The 16,949-nt window shown below is 37.0% G+C and overlaps 1 protein-coding gene across 3 annotated transcripts in view; it reads left to right on the plus strand.

Annotated features, from left to right (window-relative positions):
* Positions 1–16,949, plus strand: part of TRIM37 (tripartite motif containing 37) — a 131,917-nt gene that overhangs the window by 97,691 nt on the left and 17,277 nt on the right. For all 3 annotated transcript variants that reach the window (XM_047080957.1, XM_047080959.1, XM_047080960.1), the window contains exon 19: positions 1,903–2,211. In XM_047080957.1, coding sequence (XP_046936913.1) covers positions 1,903–2,211 — 309 coding nt within the window. The remainder of the gene's footprint in view (positions 1–1,902; positions 2,212–16,949) is intronic.

Below are 16,949 nucleotides of genomic sequence, written 5' to 3' on the forward strand. Positions count from 1 at the left end.
TTTGGTTTTTCAGTCTGTATGTTTGTCTTTCTTACTATAATGTGTAAAGTGCTGTAGTAGAAGTATACTCTTAAGTATTATACAAAATTGGGTCAGAATTGATTTGGAAGAAGTGAGGCAATTGGTGGTTTAGGTGCCTAAAGAAGTAGACATTTCAGATTTCATCTGATGGGCTTGAGTTAACAGAGGGAGCACCGGAAATAGGACATGTGAAAAGCATAAGGGGATATAGCATTGCCTATGTATTACAGAGTTGCAGGTAATACCAAAACATTGGAATATGTTTGGGGTAGAGGTAGAAGATAAAACCACTGAGAGGTAGGGTAGAATCAGATAATGGGCCTCATGTTCCATGCTGGTGCTTTCGTGAATGATTGTCAGCAGGAAAGCAATAGAAAATAATAACTGATTTGGGTTTTAGAAAACATTTCTGACATCCTGGTGGAAAGGGGTTGGATGGAGGATTACACCACAGAGTGCTTTCACAAACATTGTGTCTTCTGAGCCTCATGACAGCCCTGTTATGTGTATATTATTGTCTTCATTTTACAAGTAAATAATGGACTCAGAAGTTGGTGGAGTTAGAGAAAGTTACAGCAACTAAATGGTAGATTTGAGACTAAATCCTAGATTTCTAAAATCTGTCCTTAGCTCATTTATAAAATGGAGATAATAATAGTATTTAGTTACCTCAGAGGATTGATATGAGAGGATTAAATGACTTAATTTCCTTAAAATATCTGACATTCAGTAAGCTCTTTATGGATGTTTCTTAAATAAACAAAGACAGTAAAATCTCCCTATCAAGATAGAAAATCTTTCTCAGAAGCACTTCCACCCCAGACTTTTGGCTGGCTGAGTGATGTACCCACCCTAAACACTGTCAGAAGAATGAACCAGTTCTAGACTCTCGTATGTCCTGGGGCCAAAGGAGGGATCTAACCTCCCTGAGCACATTGCTGCCTACTGCCTGATACCTGAACACAATCTGAGTCCTTTCTGCAAGGTAGAAGTGGGGGATTGGCTGTCGAACACATTACAGTGTTTACTTTCTACAGCACTTCATCTTCTATACTAGAAGGCAGGCTGTTTCAGCTGTCATTCCTGCTAATAAAGGACTTGTTCTTTTCTATTTAGTGGCTATCGGTCCCCCATTTTTGTTTTTTTAGGTGGGGGGTAAGGCTTGGTTTCTTTTTGCTTTGAGTCTGTCATAACATTCTTTGATTTTCAAAATATTGATATCTTTTTCCTTTCTGCAGTAGAAAGTCTGTAGTTTCCTTACTTATACCTCTATTTTAATATTTGAGGAGTGGGATGGGTGAAAAACAACTACTTTCTCTGGGAAGAGAGAAAACATTGTTACTTTAGAAGCTGCAAAGACTGATGGGAAAGTATTTTATGTTGTTCTATGGCACTTAATAGCTGTAACTACACTGGAAACCTTCTTAGACTTAGATGGAATATATATTTTTTATATACTATGTATAGCAGATTTGACTACTTAATTTGGATTCTAGGTTTTTGGGTTCTTTTTTTTTTTCATTTTTGTCAGTTATGAAGATGACAAAAGCTCAGCATAGGAAATTTGAGAAAAATGGAGAAGTATAAAGAAGAAAGCACAGGCAGGCAATAAGGCAGCTTTTTTAAACTTTTAGAATTAGGTAACTATTCTGATTTGAGTGATTATATTGTGATCCAGACTCTAACTTTGAAGGTATGGATAAAATTAGGATACTTGGATCTATCTTTATTTTCATTAATGGAATTTAATGCATGCTTTTAATTGTTGATTCCACCAAAGCACCTTAGCTTTTTACACCTCAAGTTTGCATATATTGACTGTATGATAGAACGATTTAATAGAAGTCTCTATTAACATGACTTACAACTTTCTGTCTAAAGCATCATATTCTCGAAAAGATAAAGACCAAAGGAAGCAGCAGGCAATGTGGCGAGTTCCCTCTGATTTAAAGATGCTAAAAAGACTCAAAACTCAAATGGCTGAAGTTCGATGTATGAAAACTGATGTAAAGAATACACTTTCAGAAATCAAAGGCAGCAATGCTGCTTCCGGAGACATGCAGGCAAGCCTTTTTTCTGCTGACCAGGCAGCTCTGGCTGCATGTGGAACCGAAAACTCTGGCAGATTACAGGATTTGGGAATGGAGCTGTTGGCAAAGTCATCAATTGCTGGTTGTTACATACGAAACTGTAAGTGGAAAAGATCCTATTAGTGTCATTTCTCTGTGTGTCATTTGGGAAGCTAGAGGATGGGTTATTTTTAGAATAATAATATTTAAACACCTCTCTTATAATGACTTAAGACTACAAATACATATAGCCTTTTTTCCCATTCAGAACTGACTGTAGATTTTCTATATAGAGCTAATATTTCTTTTTTTTTTTTTTTTTTTTTTTATTTAAAAAAAAATTTTTTTTTTCAACGTTTATTTATTTTTGGGACAGAGAGAGACAGAGCATGAACGGGGGAGGGGCAGAGAGAGAAGGAGACACAGAATCGGAAACAGGCTCCAGGCTCTGAGCCATCAGCCCAGAGCCTGACGCGGGGCTCGAACTCACAGACCGCGAAATCGTGACCTGGCTGAAGTCGGACGCTTAACCGACTGCGCCACCCAGGCGCCCCTCTTTTTTTTTTTTAATGTTCATTTATTTTTGACAGAGAGACAGAGCATGAGCGGGGGAGGGGCAGAGAGAGAGGGAGACACAGAATCAGAAGCAGGCTCCAGGCTCTGAGCTGTCAGCACAGAGCCCGACGCGGGGCTCGAACTCACAGACTGTGAGATCGTGACCTGAGCTGAAGTCAGACGCTCAACCAACTGAGCCACCCAGGTGCCCCAAGAGCTAATATTTCTTGATTGAATATTCTGTGCTGGACAGCAAACAAGACAGAATACTTAACCTCTTGGATCTTACATTCATAAATTCATGTGGTGGAAATTGGACATTAAAACGTGTAGACAAGTAAAGATCATTTCAGTTGGTAAAAAGTGCTGTGAAGGAAACAGGAATGGGATAGGAAGATGAGGAGTGTGCTGCTTAGGTTAGGGAAGTAAGGGAAAGTCTCTGAGGAGGCAGCTTTTGAACTGAGACCTAAAGGTTGAGAAGGTGGCAGCCATGCAAAGATCTGTGGGAAGCATTTTTCAGGGTAAACAGAACAGAAGATGCGGATTCACTGATACAGGATTTGCTCCGCATATTTGAATACTTGAAGGAAGACCAGTATGGTTGAATATGATAAACAAAGCAGAAGGGAGAATACTAGGGGATAAGTCAGAGAGGTAGGCAGGATCTAGATCAGATAGGGCCTTGTAAGACCTAGATAGGAGTTTTATTCTGATTTTAGAAGCAAGTCTCTAGAGAATGAAAATCGAGGTGGTGGGGGGATGGCAGTGGCATTTATGATCTGATTTACCTTTTACAAAGATTACTTTGCTTGTTGTATGGAGAAAGGTCTAAAAGGGGTTGAGAGTGTATATGAAATATGGTGACCTATTCTGGAGTTACTGCAGTGGAGAAGTGGACTTGCTCATTTTCTAGCAGCCCTTCTTGACTGGGGTTCCTATCTTTCTTAATTCTCCGAAGGGTGGTACATAACTATTACTATTCTAGATACATAGGAGAGAAATTAGTTCATTACATACAATGGATATTTTAGACCAAGAAGACTCTGTTCTCCACTCACAACCCTGGTGTGGAAAGGCTGGATAGTTTGTAGGGAAAGAAAAAAAACTAAGAATGATATTTAAGTTTTTGTCCTAAGCAACTTAGTGACTGATGCTATCATTAATTTAGGAAATAAGGAAAAAGCTGATGTAGGAGTTGGGGGAGGTGGTGGCAGGAAATTTGGAATTCTTGTTTAAACATTCTAGGTTTAATGGGGTACCTGGGTGGCTCAGTTGTTTAAGTGCCTGACTCTTGATTTTGGCTCAGGTCTTGATCTCATAGTGATAATATCAAGCCACACAATGGAGACATGGAGTCTGCTTGGGGTTTTCTCTCTCTTTCTCCCTCTCTCTCTACACCTCTCCCCTACTCACTCTCTCCCACCTACCTCCCACACATACTCTGTCTCTCTCTCAAAAAAACCCCAAAAAAACAAAACTAAACTTGTTAGGATTGAGATGTCTATTAGTTATCCTAGTATAATGTCTTGTAGGTAGATGGATGGTAAATAAGTATGAAGCTTATGAGGTCAAAGCTGGATATAAACAGGCGTCAACAGTGGCAGATATTGTTTAAAGTCAGGGAGTGAATTAGATCAAGTATGGAAGGAGTTTAAATGGCAAAGAGAAATTTTGGCTCTGGGGCACTTTAACATTTAAAGACATGGTAATGAAGGGTGTCCAATAAAGGAAATTGAGAAGCAAAAGAAGTGGGAGTGGTTATACCATTGAGAGGTGTCAAGTTGAAGTGTGGGTGGCCCTTTTAAGAACCATTCCCATTGAGGAGTGTAGCAGGGTAGATCCAGTGAGAAACTGAAGCATTATTGCACAGCTCCTTCAAGAAGTTGCATAATGAATCAGGTTGTATCTGGAAGGGGTGTGAAGTCAAGAAAGAGTTTTCTGTTATCTGTCTGTGTTTTCACTTTCTAAGCCTATATGCTTTTTTTTTATACCTGTTTCTTTTTTACTGTGGTAAAATGTACATAACATAAAATCTACCATTTTAGCTATTTTTAAGTGTATAGTTCAGTAGCATTAAGTCCTTTCATACTGTTGTACAACCATCACCGCTGTCCATTCACAGAACTTTTTTCATCTAGTAAAACTGAAACTTTGTACCAATTAAATAATAACTCCCCATTTCCATCACCCATCCAACCCCTAGCAACCACCATTCCAGTTTCTGTTTCTATGAACTTGACTATTTTAGATATCTCATATAAGTGGAACTCATACAGTATTTGTCTTTTTGTGTCTGGCTTATTTCACTTTCACATAATGTCTTCAGGGTTCATCAATATTATATCATGTGTCAGAATGTCATTCCTTTTTAAGCCTGGAAAAAATATTTGATTGTATATATATATATATATATATATATATATATATATATATATATACCACATTTCACTTATCCATTCATCCTCTGATGGACAGGGGTTGACACCTACTTTTTGGCTGTTTCAAATAATGCAACTCTGAGGATGGGTGTTCATCTCTTCAAGACCCTGCTTTCTATTTTTCTGGACATATATACCCAAAAGTAGAATTGCTGGATCATATGGTAATTTGCTTTTTAATTTTTTGAGGAACTGCCATAGTGTTTTCCATAGAGGTTGCACCATTTTACATTCCTACCTAATAAATAGTGCACAAGCATTCTAGTTTGTTCACATCTTCCCCATCATTTACTGTTTTCTGTTTTTTGTTTTGTTTTTGATAATAGCCATATTAATGGGTGTGAAATGGTATCTTGTTGTCTTACTGTGCTTTTGATTCACATTTATTAATGATGTTGAACATTTTTAAAAGTGTTTATTAGCCATTTATATATTTTTTCATTTCATTAAAGAAATGTCTGTTCAGATCCTTTGCCCATTTTTGAAATGAGTTTTTGTTTTGGGGGGGGTGTTGTTTTTTTAAAGATTTTATTTTTAAGTAATCTCTATACCTAATGTGGGGCTCAAACTTAAAACCTGAGATCAAGAGTTGCATGCTTTACCAGCTGAGCCAGCCAGGCACCCTGGGTTGGCTTTTTAGTTTTGAGTTTCAAGAGTTCTCCGTATTCTGGATATTAATCTCTGATCCCATAATATAATTTGCAAATATTTTTTCCTAAACTGTGGGTTCCCTTTTCACTTTGTTGATGGTATCCTTTGACAGTAAAAGTTTTTAATTTTGCTCAAGTCCAATTTATCTTTTTCTTTCTCTTTTGTTGCCTGTGCTTTTGGTGTCATATTTCAAAAAAGCATTGCAGAAAAGAAAAAAAGCATTGCTGAACCTGATGTTAAGCTTTCCCCTATGTTTTCTTGTAAGAGTTTTATAGTTTTAGATCTTACATTTATAAATGTCTTTGATCTATTGTTAATTAATTTTGTATATGGTATTAGGTAAGGGTCCAAATGTACCAGCTTTCCTAGCACCATTTGCTGAAAAGATTTTCATCTCATCACTGAATGATGTTGATACCCTTGTTGAAAATCATTAGAGGGGCACTGGCTGGCTCAGTCAATAAAGCATGTGATTCTTTTTTTTTTTTTTTAATGTTTATTTATTTTTGAGAGAGAGACAGTGTGAGCGGGAGAAGGGCAAAGAGAGAGAGATAGAGACACAGAATCTGAAGCAGGCTCCAGACTCCGAGCTGTCAACACAGAGCCTGAAGTGGGGCTCGAACCCATGAACCATGAGATCATGACCTAAGCTGAAGTCGGATGCTCAACCGGCTGAGCCACCTAGTCCCCCCCCCCCTTTCTGTTTTTTTATTTAAAAAAATTTTTTTTATGTTTATTTTTGAGAGAGAGAGAGAGAGAGAGAGCACGAGCATGAGTGGGGAGGAGCAGAGAGAGAGGGAGACACAGAATCCAAAGCAGGCTCCAGGCTCTGAGCGGTCAGCACAGAGCCCGACATAGGGCTCAAACTCACAAACTGGGAGATTATGACATGAGCCAAAGTTGGATGCTTAGCCAACTGAGCCACCCAGGTGCCCCAGTAGAGCATGTGATTCTTGATCTCAGGTTTTAAGTTTGAGCCCCACATTGGGTGCAGAGATTACATTAAAAAAAAAGAAAGACAAAATCATTTGACCATATATGTGAGCATTTATTTCTGGGCTATGTGTGTGTTTATTAAAATGGGGTATATTAATGCTAGATACTGATGGCAGTAATCCAGTAGAGATGAGTAGGAGAGAGGATGATTGCCAAATGCATAGAATTCTCCTAAAATAATCATGACAGTTCAATAGAAAAAGGATTGTAAAAGGGGGCATCTGGGTGGCTCAGTTGGTTAAGCATCTAGCTTCAGTTCAGGTCATGATCTCACAGTTTGTGGGTTTGAGCCCCACATTGGGCTCTGTGCTGACAGCTTGGAGCCTAGAGGCTGTGTCTCCCTCTCTCTCTGCCCCTCCTCTGCTTTCACTGTCTCAGTCTCTCTCAAAAAATAAATAAAACATTAAAAAACTAAAAAAAAATTATCTTGAAAAATGAGTAAAAGTTATGATTAGGCTGTTAACATAAGAAAAAATACAAATGGACACTATACATCTCAATGGATACTCAGTCTCATCTAGTTGTCAAGGAAATGACAATCTAAAACCAACAGAAGAAATAATGCTTTTTGGATAGAGTTTTGCAAAAAGTTTTTGTTATATTTTTGCAAATACTTCCCTCCTGTTGTCACTGTTTTGTCTTTTTCTGCTAAACAAAAGTTTTACATTTTTAATTTTAGGTCTATTAATAGTATTTATGGGTTTGGGGCTTAATGTTTTTATTTGGAAGGCCTTTTCAACTCCAGCTTTATAAAAATGACCCTTGTTTTCTTATGGTGTTTTTTTTTTTTTTAACTTTTCAATGTTTGTATCATTATAACAAATATAATTTGTTTTTCATGATGATGTGTGAGGTAAGTTCATTGATTCCCCCCCAAAAAAACCATGTTTTTTAAAGAATCTAGTTCATCCAATAATATTTAGTGCATCCTTTATTAACAGACCCAAATTCCCATATTTGCATGATTCTGTTTTTAAATTCATTCATGGGGTTGAGTCGTATGAAATTGCCAACATGCAACTGTTTTTGACCTGCAAGAACAGCAGTTTGATATTGTTCAACTGAATATTTGTTGTGTTATTAACTACTGTAGTTTCACAGTTTGTAGTACAGTAATTATTTGCCTTCATTTTGGTTTTGTTTTCAAAATATTCTTGATGGTTCTTGCACATTTACTCTTCCAGAAAAAGATTTTGACTGAAATTGCATTATTTCGTGCATTTAATAACACTTAATTTGGAAAATTGACATCTTTTCAGTTTTAAAACATTAACATCTGGGAATGTGGTATTTCTCCTATTTATTTTGGTCATTTCATAGTTTTAGTTTTCTTCGTGTAAGTTCTGTATCTGTCTTGTTATATTTATTTCCAGATAGGTTATAACTTAGGTTGCTATTGGGAATGGGATCTCTTTCCCCTCCATAATCTTTTCTAATTATTTGTCATAGTAGGAGGACTATTGTTTTTACATGTTTGTCTTGTATTTAGCCCACTTAGTGAAAATTTTAAAGCCGTAAGGTTTACAGTCAATTATCTAGAATTTTTAAGTAGATGATTGTATTATCAGCAAATAATCAGTTTATTCCTTTATTGCTTATTTACTTTTCATTTTGCACCATCTAGGTAGGCTAGGACCTCAAAACTATGTTAACTAATAGCAGTAGTAGAAATTTTTATTATGTTTTGAATTCTGTTTAGAAATTCCTTTCATTTTTTACTCAAGTACAAATTTTGCTATTTGTTTTAATAAGTAGTTTTTACTAAATTAAAAGACATCCTTCAGGGTTGCCTGGATGGCTCAGTTGGTTGAACACCCAGCTCTTGACTGCGGCCCAGGTCATAAGCTCACGGGTTCATGGGATCAGGCCTGCATCAGGCTCTGCACTGACTTGCTTGGGATTCTGTCTCCCCACTTCTCTCTGCTCCTCCCTTGCTTGTGCTCACTCCCTCTCTCTCAAAATAAATAAACTTTTTTTTTTTTTTTAAAGATACATCTGGGCACCTAGATGGGTCAGTCAGTTTAGCTTCTGACTTCGGCTCAGGTCATGATCTCATGGTGCATGAGTTTGAGCCCTGTGTTGGGCTTTGTGCTGACAACTCAGAGCCTGGAGCCTGCTTCAGATTCTGTGTCTCCCTTTCTCTGCCCCTCCCCTGCTCACATTCTGTCTCTCTCTCTCTCAAAAATAAATAAGCATTAAAAAATTTTTTGTAAATGATACATCCTTCTATTGTTAATAATTACTATGTACAGTAAGTACCACTGTTTACTATAGGCCGGATATCATTCATAAGTCACATCCCAACAGCATCTCTGAGGCAAGTTGTTTTTATCCTCAATTTACAGATAGATAAACAGAGGCACAGGGCATTAAACAGTATTGTCAGAATTTCAGTGGTAATTGGCAGAGCAAAGAGCTTAAACCTCAGAGACTATGACTTTGACCATTATACCAAACTACCTCTTTTTCTCCTTACTAAGAGGTTGTTTTTTGTTTATGAAGAAGTTGTATAGAATTATGCTTTTTTGGGCATCTGGCAAAATGATCATACTGTTTTTCCCATTACTTTGTTAACTTAGAGAATTACATTCTGTATCTAATGTTGACCATTCTTGAAATAGTAGATGAATCCTACTAGGTTTTGGTTATTTGTAATTGTTCTTAATATACTGAATATCAATATTCAGTTCACTAATATTTTACTTAGGATTCTTGACTATGGTAGCCATAAGTAAAATCGAGTTGTATTTTTGTTACATTATCCTTAACCAATTTGAATTCCAGTTTTATGCCACTGAAGAAATTCAGAAGCTTTTGTCCTTTTCTGTTCTGTGAAATTGTTAAAATAACATCTTATCTGCTCCTTAAAAGTTTAATGAAACTCATTCATAAAACCATTTAGTAGTTCTTTCAGGGAAACAACTTTAACAGCCTTTTTAATTTCTCTGTATTTATTGGTCTCATATTTCTCCTTCTTAAACCAGTTTCCATAATTAATTTTCCTAGAAAATTACTCATTTTATTAAATACTTAAATTTGTTGGTATATTTCACTTATTCTGATCTCTTAAATTGTAAAGAGTCCTCTGAATACAGGGTGTTAACTTTTTCACTTCTATTTGTTTCCTTATTTTGTCCTTTGATTTGACTTGCTAGAGATTTGTCCATTTTATTTGTCTCTTCAAAGCCCTAGTTCTGGGGTTCCTGTGTGGCTTAGTCAGTTAAGCATCTGACTCTTGATCTTGGCTCAGGACATGATCTCACGGTTGTGAGTTTGAGCCCTGAGCCCTGCTTTGGGCTCCACACTGGGAGTGGAGCCTGCTTAAGATTCTCTCTCCCTCTCAGAAAAGACAAAACAAAACAAAAAAGACCAAAAGCAACAAAGACTAGAAAGGACCAGAGAACACACCAAAAACTCCCAACTCTACAGGCAATACAATGGCAATAAATTTGTATCTTTCAGTACTCACTCTATATGTCAATGGACTAAACGTTCCAATCAAAAGACATAGGGTGTCAGAATGGATAAGAAGACAAGATCCACCTGTATGCTGTTTACAAGAGACCCATTTTAGACCTAAAGACATCTTCAGATTGAAAGTAAGGGGACAGAGAACCATCTATCATGCTAATGGTCGTCAAAAGAAAGCTGGAGTAGCCATACTTGTATCAGATGATCTAGATTTTAAAATTAAGACTGTGACAAAAGATAAAGAAGGGCATTATATCATAATTAAGGGGTCTATACACTAAGAAGATCTAACAGTTTTAAACATTTATGCCTCCAAGGTGGGAGCACCCAAATATATAAATCAATTAATCACAAACATAAAGAAACTCATTGATAATAATACCATAATAGTAGGGGACTTCAACACCCCCACTTACAGCAGCGGACAGATCATCTAAGCAGAAAATCAACAAGGAAACCATGGTTTTGAGTGACACACTGGACTGAATGGACTTAACAGATATGTTCGGAATATTTCATTCTAAAGCAGCAGAATACACATTCTTCTTGAGTGCACATGGAACATTCTCCTGAATAGATCGCATATTGGGACACAAATCAGCCCTCAGTAAGTACAAAAAAATCAAGATCATACTGTTCAGATCACAACACTGTGAAACTCAAAATCAGCTATAAGAAAAAAATTGGAAAGACAATACTTGGAGATTAACGAACCTCCTACTAAAGAATGAATGGGTTAACCAAGAAGTTAAAGAGGAGATTAAAAAGTACATGGAAGCCAATGAAAATGATAACACCATAGCCCAAAACCTCTGGGATGCAACAAAGGTAGTCATAAGAGGGAAGTATATAGCAATCCAGGCCTTCCTAAAGAAGGGAGAAAGGTCTCAGATATATAACCTAACCTAACACCTTAAAGAGCTGCAAAAAGAATAGCAAGTAAAACCCTAAAACAGCAGAAGACAGGAAATAATACAGATTACAGCAGAAATCAATGCTTTCGAAATTAAAAACAAACAAACAAACAGAAAACCAGATCAATGAAACCAGGAGCTGATTCTTTGAAAGAATTAACAAAATTGATAAACCCTTAGCCAGTTTGATCAAAAAGAAAAGGGAAAGGACCCAAATAAATAAAATCAAGAATGAAAGAGGAGAGATCACAGCGAGCACTGCAGAAATACAAACAATAAGAATATAATGAACAATTACATGCCAATAAATTAGGCAGTCTGGATGAAATGGACAAATTCCTAGAAACATATGAAGTACCAAAACTGAAACAGGAAGAAATAGAAAATTTGAACAGACCCATAACCAGTAAAGAAATTGAATTAGTAATCAAAACTCTTCCAGAAAATAAGAGTCCACGGCCGGATGGCTTTCCAGGGGAATTCTACCAAATATTTAAAGAAGAGTTATACCTATCCTTTTGAAGCTGTTCCAAAAAATAGAAATGGGAGGAAAACTTGCAAACTCATTCTATAAGGCCAACATTATGTTGATTCCAAAACCAGACCCCACTAAAAAGAACTACAGAAGAACTACAGACCCAATTTCTCTGATGAACATGGACGCAAAATCCTCAACAAGATACTAGCCAACTGGATCCAACTGTACATTAAAAGAATTATTCACCACAATCAAGTGGGATTTATACCTGGGGTGTAGGGCTGGTTCAGTATCCGCAAAACAATCAATGTGATACATTACATAAATAAAAGAAAGAATAAGAACCACATGATCCTCTCAATAGATGCAGAGAAGGCATTTGACAAAATACAGTATCCTTTCTTGGTAAAAACCTCCAAGAAAGTACAGATAAAAGGGTCATACTTCAAGATCATAAAAGCCATATATGAAATACCCACTGCTAATATCATCCTCAATGGGGAAAAACTGAGACTTTCCCCCTATGGCCAGGAACACGACAAGGATGTCCACTCTCACCACTACTATTCAGCACAGTATTGGAAGTCCTAGCTCCAGCAGTCTGACCACACAAAGAAATAAAAGGCATATAAATCAGCAAGGAGGAAGTCAAACTTTCACTCTTCACAGACATTATATGGAAAATTCAAAAGATTCCACCAAAAAACTGCTAGAACTGATCCATGAATTTAGCAAAGTCGCAGGATATAAAAGCGCACAGAAATCAGTTGAATTTATAATCACCAATATGGAGAAGCAGCAGAAAGAGAAATCAAAGAATTGATCCCATTTACAATTGCACCAAAACCCATAAAATACCTAGGAATAAACCTAACCAAAGAGGTGAAAAATCTATACACTAAAAAAACATAAAAACCTAAGAAAGAAATTGAAGATGACACATAACAAATTGAAAAATATTCCCTGCTCATGGATTAGAATATAAATATTGTTAAGATGTCAATACTACACAAAGCAATCTACATGTTTAATGCAATCCTTATCAAAATAACACAACATGCTTCACAGAGCTAGAACAAACAATCGTAAAATTTGTATGGAACCAGAAAAGACTCCAAATAGCCAAAGCAATCCTGAAAAAGAAAACCAAAGCTGGAGGCATCATAATTCCAGACTTCAAGATGTATTAAAAAGCTGTAATCATCAAGACCGTATGGTACTGGCACAAAAACAGACACATAGATCAGTGGAACAGACTAAGGAATCCAGAAATGGACTCCCAAATGTATGGCCAGCTAATCTTTGACAAAGCAGGAAAGAATATCCAATGGAATAAAGACAATCCTTCAGCAAATGGTGTTGGGAAAACTGGGCAACGACATGCAGAAAAATGACCCTGGACCACTTTCTTACACCACACACAAAAATAAACTCAAAATGGATGAAAGACTTAAACGCTAGACAGAAAGCCATCAAAATCCTGGAGGAGAAGACAGGCAATAACCTCTCTGACCTCAGCCAGAGCAACTTCTTACTCAACATGTCTCTGGAGGCAAGGGAAACAAATACAAAAATGAACTACTGGGACCACCTCATCAAGATAAAAAGCTTCTGCACAGCAAAGGAAACAGTCAGCAAAACTAAAAGGCAGCTGACAGAATAGAAGATGTTTGCATATGACATATCAGATAAAGGATTAGTATCCAAAAATCTATAAAGAACTTACCAAACTCAACACCCAAAAAAAAATCCAATGAAGAAATGGGCAAAAGACATGAATAGAAACTTTTCCAAAGAAAACACCAAGATGGCTAACAGACACATGAAAAGATGCTCACAGCACCACTCACCATCAGGGAAATACAAATCAAAACCACAATTAGATGCCACTTCACACCTGTCAGAATGGCCAAAATTAACAACTTGGGCAATAACAGATGTTGGTGAGGATGTGGAGAAAGAGGCACCGTTTTGAACTGCTGGTGGGAATGCAAACTGGTGCAGCCACTCTGGAAAACAGTATGGAGGTTCCTCAAAAAAATTAAAACTAGAACTGCCCTACAACCCAGCAATTGCACTACTAGGTATTTATCCAGGGGATACAGGTGTGCTGTTTTGCAGGGGCACATGCACCCCAATGTTTATAGCAGCACTAGCGACAATAGCCAAAGTATGGAAAGAGCCCAAATGTCCACCAGTGGATGAATGGATAAAGAAGATATGGTGTGTGTATACACACACACACACACACACATACATACATACATACATATATATACATACACACACACACGATGGAGTATTATTTGGCAGTCAAGAAGAATGAAATCCTGCCATTTGCAACACGTGGATGGAAATAGAGTGTATTATGTTAAGCAAAATTAAAGAAAGACAAATATATGACTTCTCTCGTGTGGAATTTAAGATACAAAACAGATGAACATAAGGGAAGGGAAGCAAAAATAATATAAAAACAGGGAGGGGGACAAAACACAAGAGACTCTTAAATACAGAGAACAAACAGGGTTGCTGGAGGGGTTTTGGGTGGGGAGGGATGGGCTAAATGGGCAAGGGACATTAAGGAAGACACCTGCTGGGATGAGCACTGGGTGTTTTATGTAGAGGATGAATCACTGGGTCCTACTCTTGAAATCATTATTGCATTATATGCTGACTAATTTGGATGTAAATTAAAAAAAAAAAAATTCCCTCTCTCTGCCCCTCCCGCACTGGCACAGTCTCTTATTAAAAAAAAAAAAAAGGCCTAGTTCTTAGATTGATTTCATCTGTTATCTTCTGCCTTTTTATTACATTAAGTTCTACCTTTGTTTCTATTAATGCATTAATATAATGCATTATTGGTTAAGGATCATATTATAATTTATATATACATTGTAGAGGAAAAATTTGTCTTAATATTTTCTCACATCTTCTTCAAGTGTACAGTTCAACAGTTTTTAATATAGACACAAGGTTGTGTGATGATCACCATTATCTAGAACACTGTCTAGAACATTTCATCACCTTTCTCCCCAAAAACTCCATTCCCGTAAACAGTCACTCTATTTTTCCCTCTCACTGAACCCTGGTAACCTCTAGTATATTTTCTCTGCATGGTTTTACTTCTTCTGGAGTTTCACGTAAATAGAATCATATAATATGAGGCCTTTTGTGTCTGGCTTCTTTCACTTAGCATAACATTTTCAAGGGTCATCAGTGTTGTAGCATGTATTATTTCATTCCTTTTTATTGCTGAATCACAACTTCATTGTATGTGTACTGTTTTGTTTACCTACTTATCAGTTGATAGGCATCATGTAATGTTTTTCCACTTTTTGGCTCTTATGAATAATAGTCCTATGAACCTTCATGAACATGTTTTTGTGTGGGCATATGTATTTTTATTTATCTTGCATATATGCTTAGGAGTAGAATTGGGTTATACGGGAACTTTTTGAGGCATTACCATAACTGTTTCCAAAGCAGCTGCACCATTTTAAATTCCCATTCAGTTTCTAATTGGAACCCAGTTGAAGGTTCCAATTTCTCCATTCTTGCCAACTGTTGTTATTGTCCATGTTTTTCTTTCTTTTCTTTTCTTTTCTTTTCTTTCTTTCTTTCTTTCTTTCTTTCTTTCTTTCTTTCTTTCCCTTTGTCCAGTGTATTGTCAAAAATTAATTGACTATAAATATAAGGGTTTAATTCTGGACTCTCAATTCTGTTCCAATGATCTATATTTCTGTCTTTACACCAGTATACCATATAGTTTGGGTTAATGTAATTTTACAGCAAGTTTTGAAATCAGAAGTGTGAATACTCCATTCAAGATGTTTTTGGGTATTCTGGATTTTTTCATATGAATTTAGAATCAGCACACCAATTTGTGCAATGAGAAAGAAAGACTGGTGATAGGTATTAAAGAGGGTGCTTTTTGGGATGAGCACTGGATGTTATATGTAAGAGATGAATCACTGGGTTCTACTCCTGAAGCCAAGACTGCACTCTGTGTTAACTAATTTGAATTTAAATTGAAAAAACAGGGGCGCCTGGGTGGCGCAGTCGGTTAAGCGTCCGACTTCAGCCAGGTCACGATCTCGCGGTCCGTGAGTTCGAGCCCCGCGTCGGGCTCTGGGCTGATGGCTCAGAGCCCGGAGCCTGTTTCCGATTCTGTGTCTCCCTCTCTCTCTGCCCCTCCCCCGTTCATGCTCTGTCTCTCTCTGTCCCAAAAATAAATAAACGTTGAAAAAAAAAAAAAATTTAAATTGAAAAAACAACTAAATTGAATTTAAATTGTATAACCCCAAAGGAGAAGGAGAAGAAAAAAGACCATTGGAATTTTTATAGGGATTGTGTTAAATTTGTAGATCAATTTTGGAAGTGTTGCTGTGTTAACAATATTAAGTCTTCCCATCAATGAACACAATATTTTTCCCATCTTTCTTTTTTTCTGTTTTTAAAAAAAATTTTTTTTTCTTTTTTAAATTTTACCTCCCAAATTAGTTAGCATATAGTGCAACAATGATTTCAGGAGTAGATTCCTTAGTGCCCCTTATCCATTTAGCCCATCCCCCTCCCACAATCCCTCCAGTAACCCTCAGTTTGTTCTACATATTTATGAGTCTCTTCTGTTTTGTCCCCCTCCCTGTTTTTATATTAGTTTTGTTTCCCTTCCCTTATGTTCATGTTTTGTCTCTTAAAGTCCTCATATGAATGACGTCATATGATTTTTGTCTTTCTCTGACTAATTTCACTTAGCATAATACCCTCCAGTTCCATCCACGTAGTTGCAAATAGCAAGATTTCATTCTTTTTGATTGCTGAATAATACTCCATTATATATATATACACCACATTTTCTTTATTCATCCATCGATGGACATTTGGGCTCTTACCATACTTTGGCTATTGTTGATAGTGTTGCTATAAACATGGGGGTGCATGTGTCCCTTCGAAACAGCACACCTGTATCCTGTGGATAAATGCCTACTAGTGTGATTGCTGGGTCGTAGGGTAGTTCTATTTTTAGTTTTTTGAGGAACCTTCATACTGTTTTCCAGAGTGGCTGCACCAGCTTGCACTCCCACCATCTCTATTTATTTTTTTTAAATTTTCTTCCTTTATTTATTTTGAGAGAGAGAGAGTGCAAGCAGGGGAGGGGCAAAGAGAGAGGGAGAGAGAGAATCTGAAGCAGGCTCTGCACCATCAGCACAGAGCCTGACATAGGGCTCAGTCCCACAAACTGTGAGATATGACCTGAACCCAAATCAAGAGTCAGATGCTTAACCAACTGAACCACCCAGGTGCCCCTGATTAAGTAAGATGCAAATTTTTCCATCTTTTTTGTCTCTTAACAGTG

The sequence above is a fragment of the Lynx rufus genome, unplaced genomic scaffold (genome assembly GCF_022079265.1).
Source record: "Lynx rufus isolate CCGP_SWC_20201006 ecotype Redwood Valley unplaced genomic scaffold, mLynRuf1.p SCAF_18, whole genome shotgun sequence".
Classification (NCBI taxonomy): domain Eukaryota; kingdom Metazoa; phylum Chordata; class Mammalia; order Carnivora; family Felidae; genus Lynx; species Lynx rufus.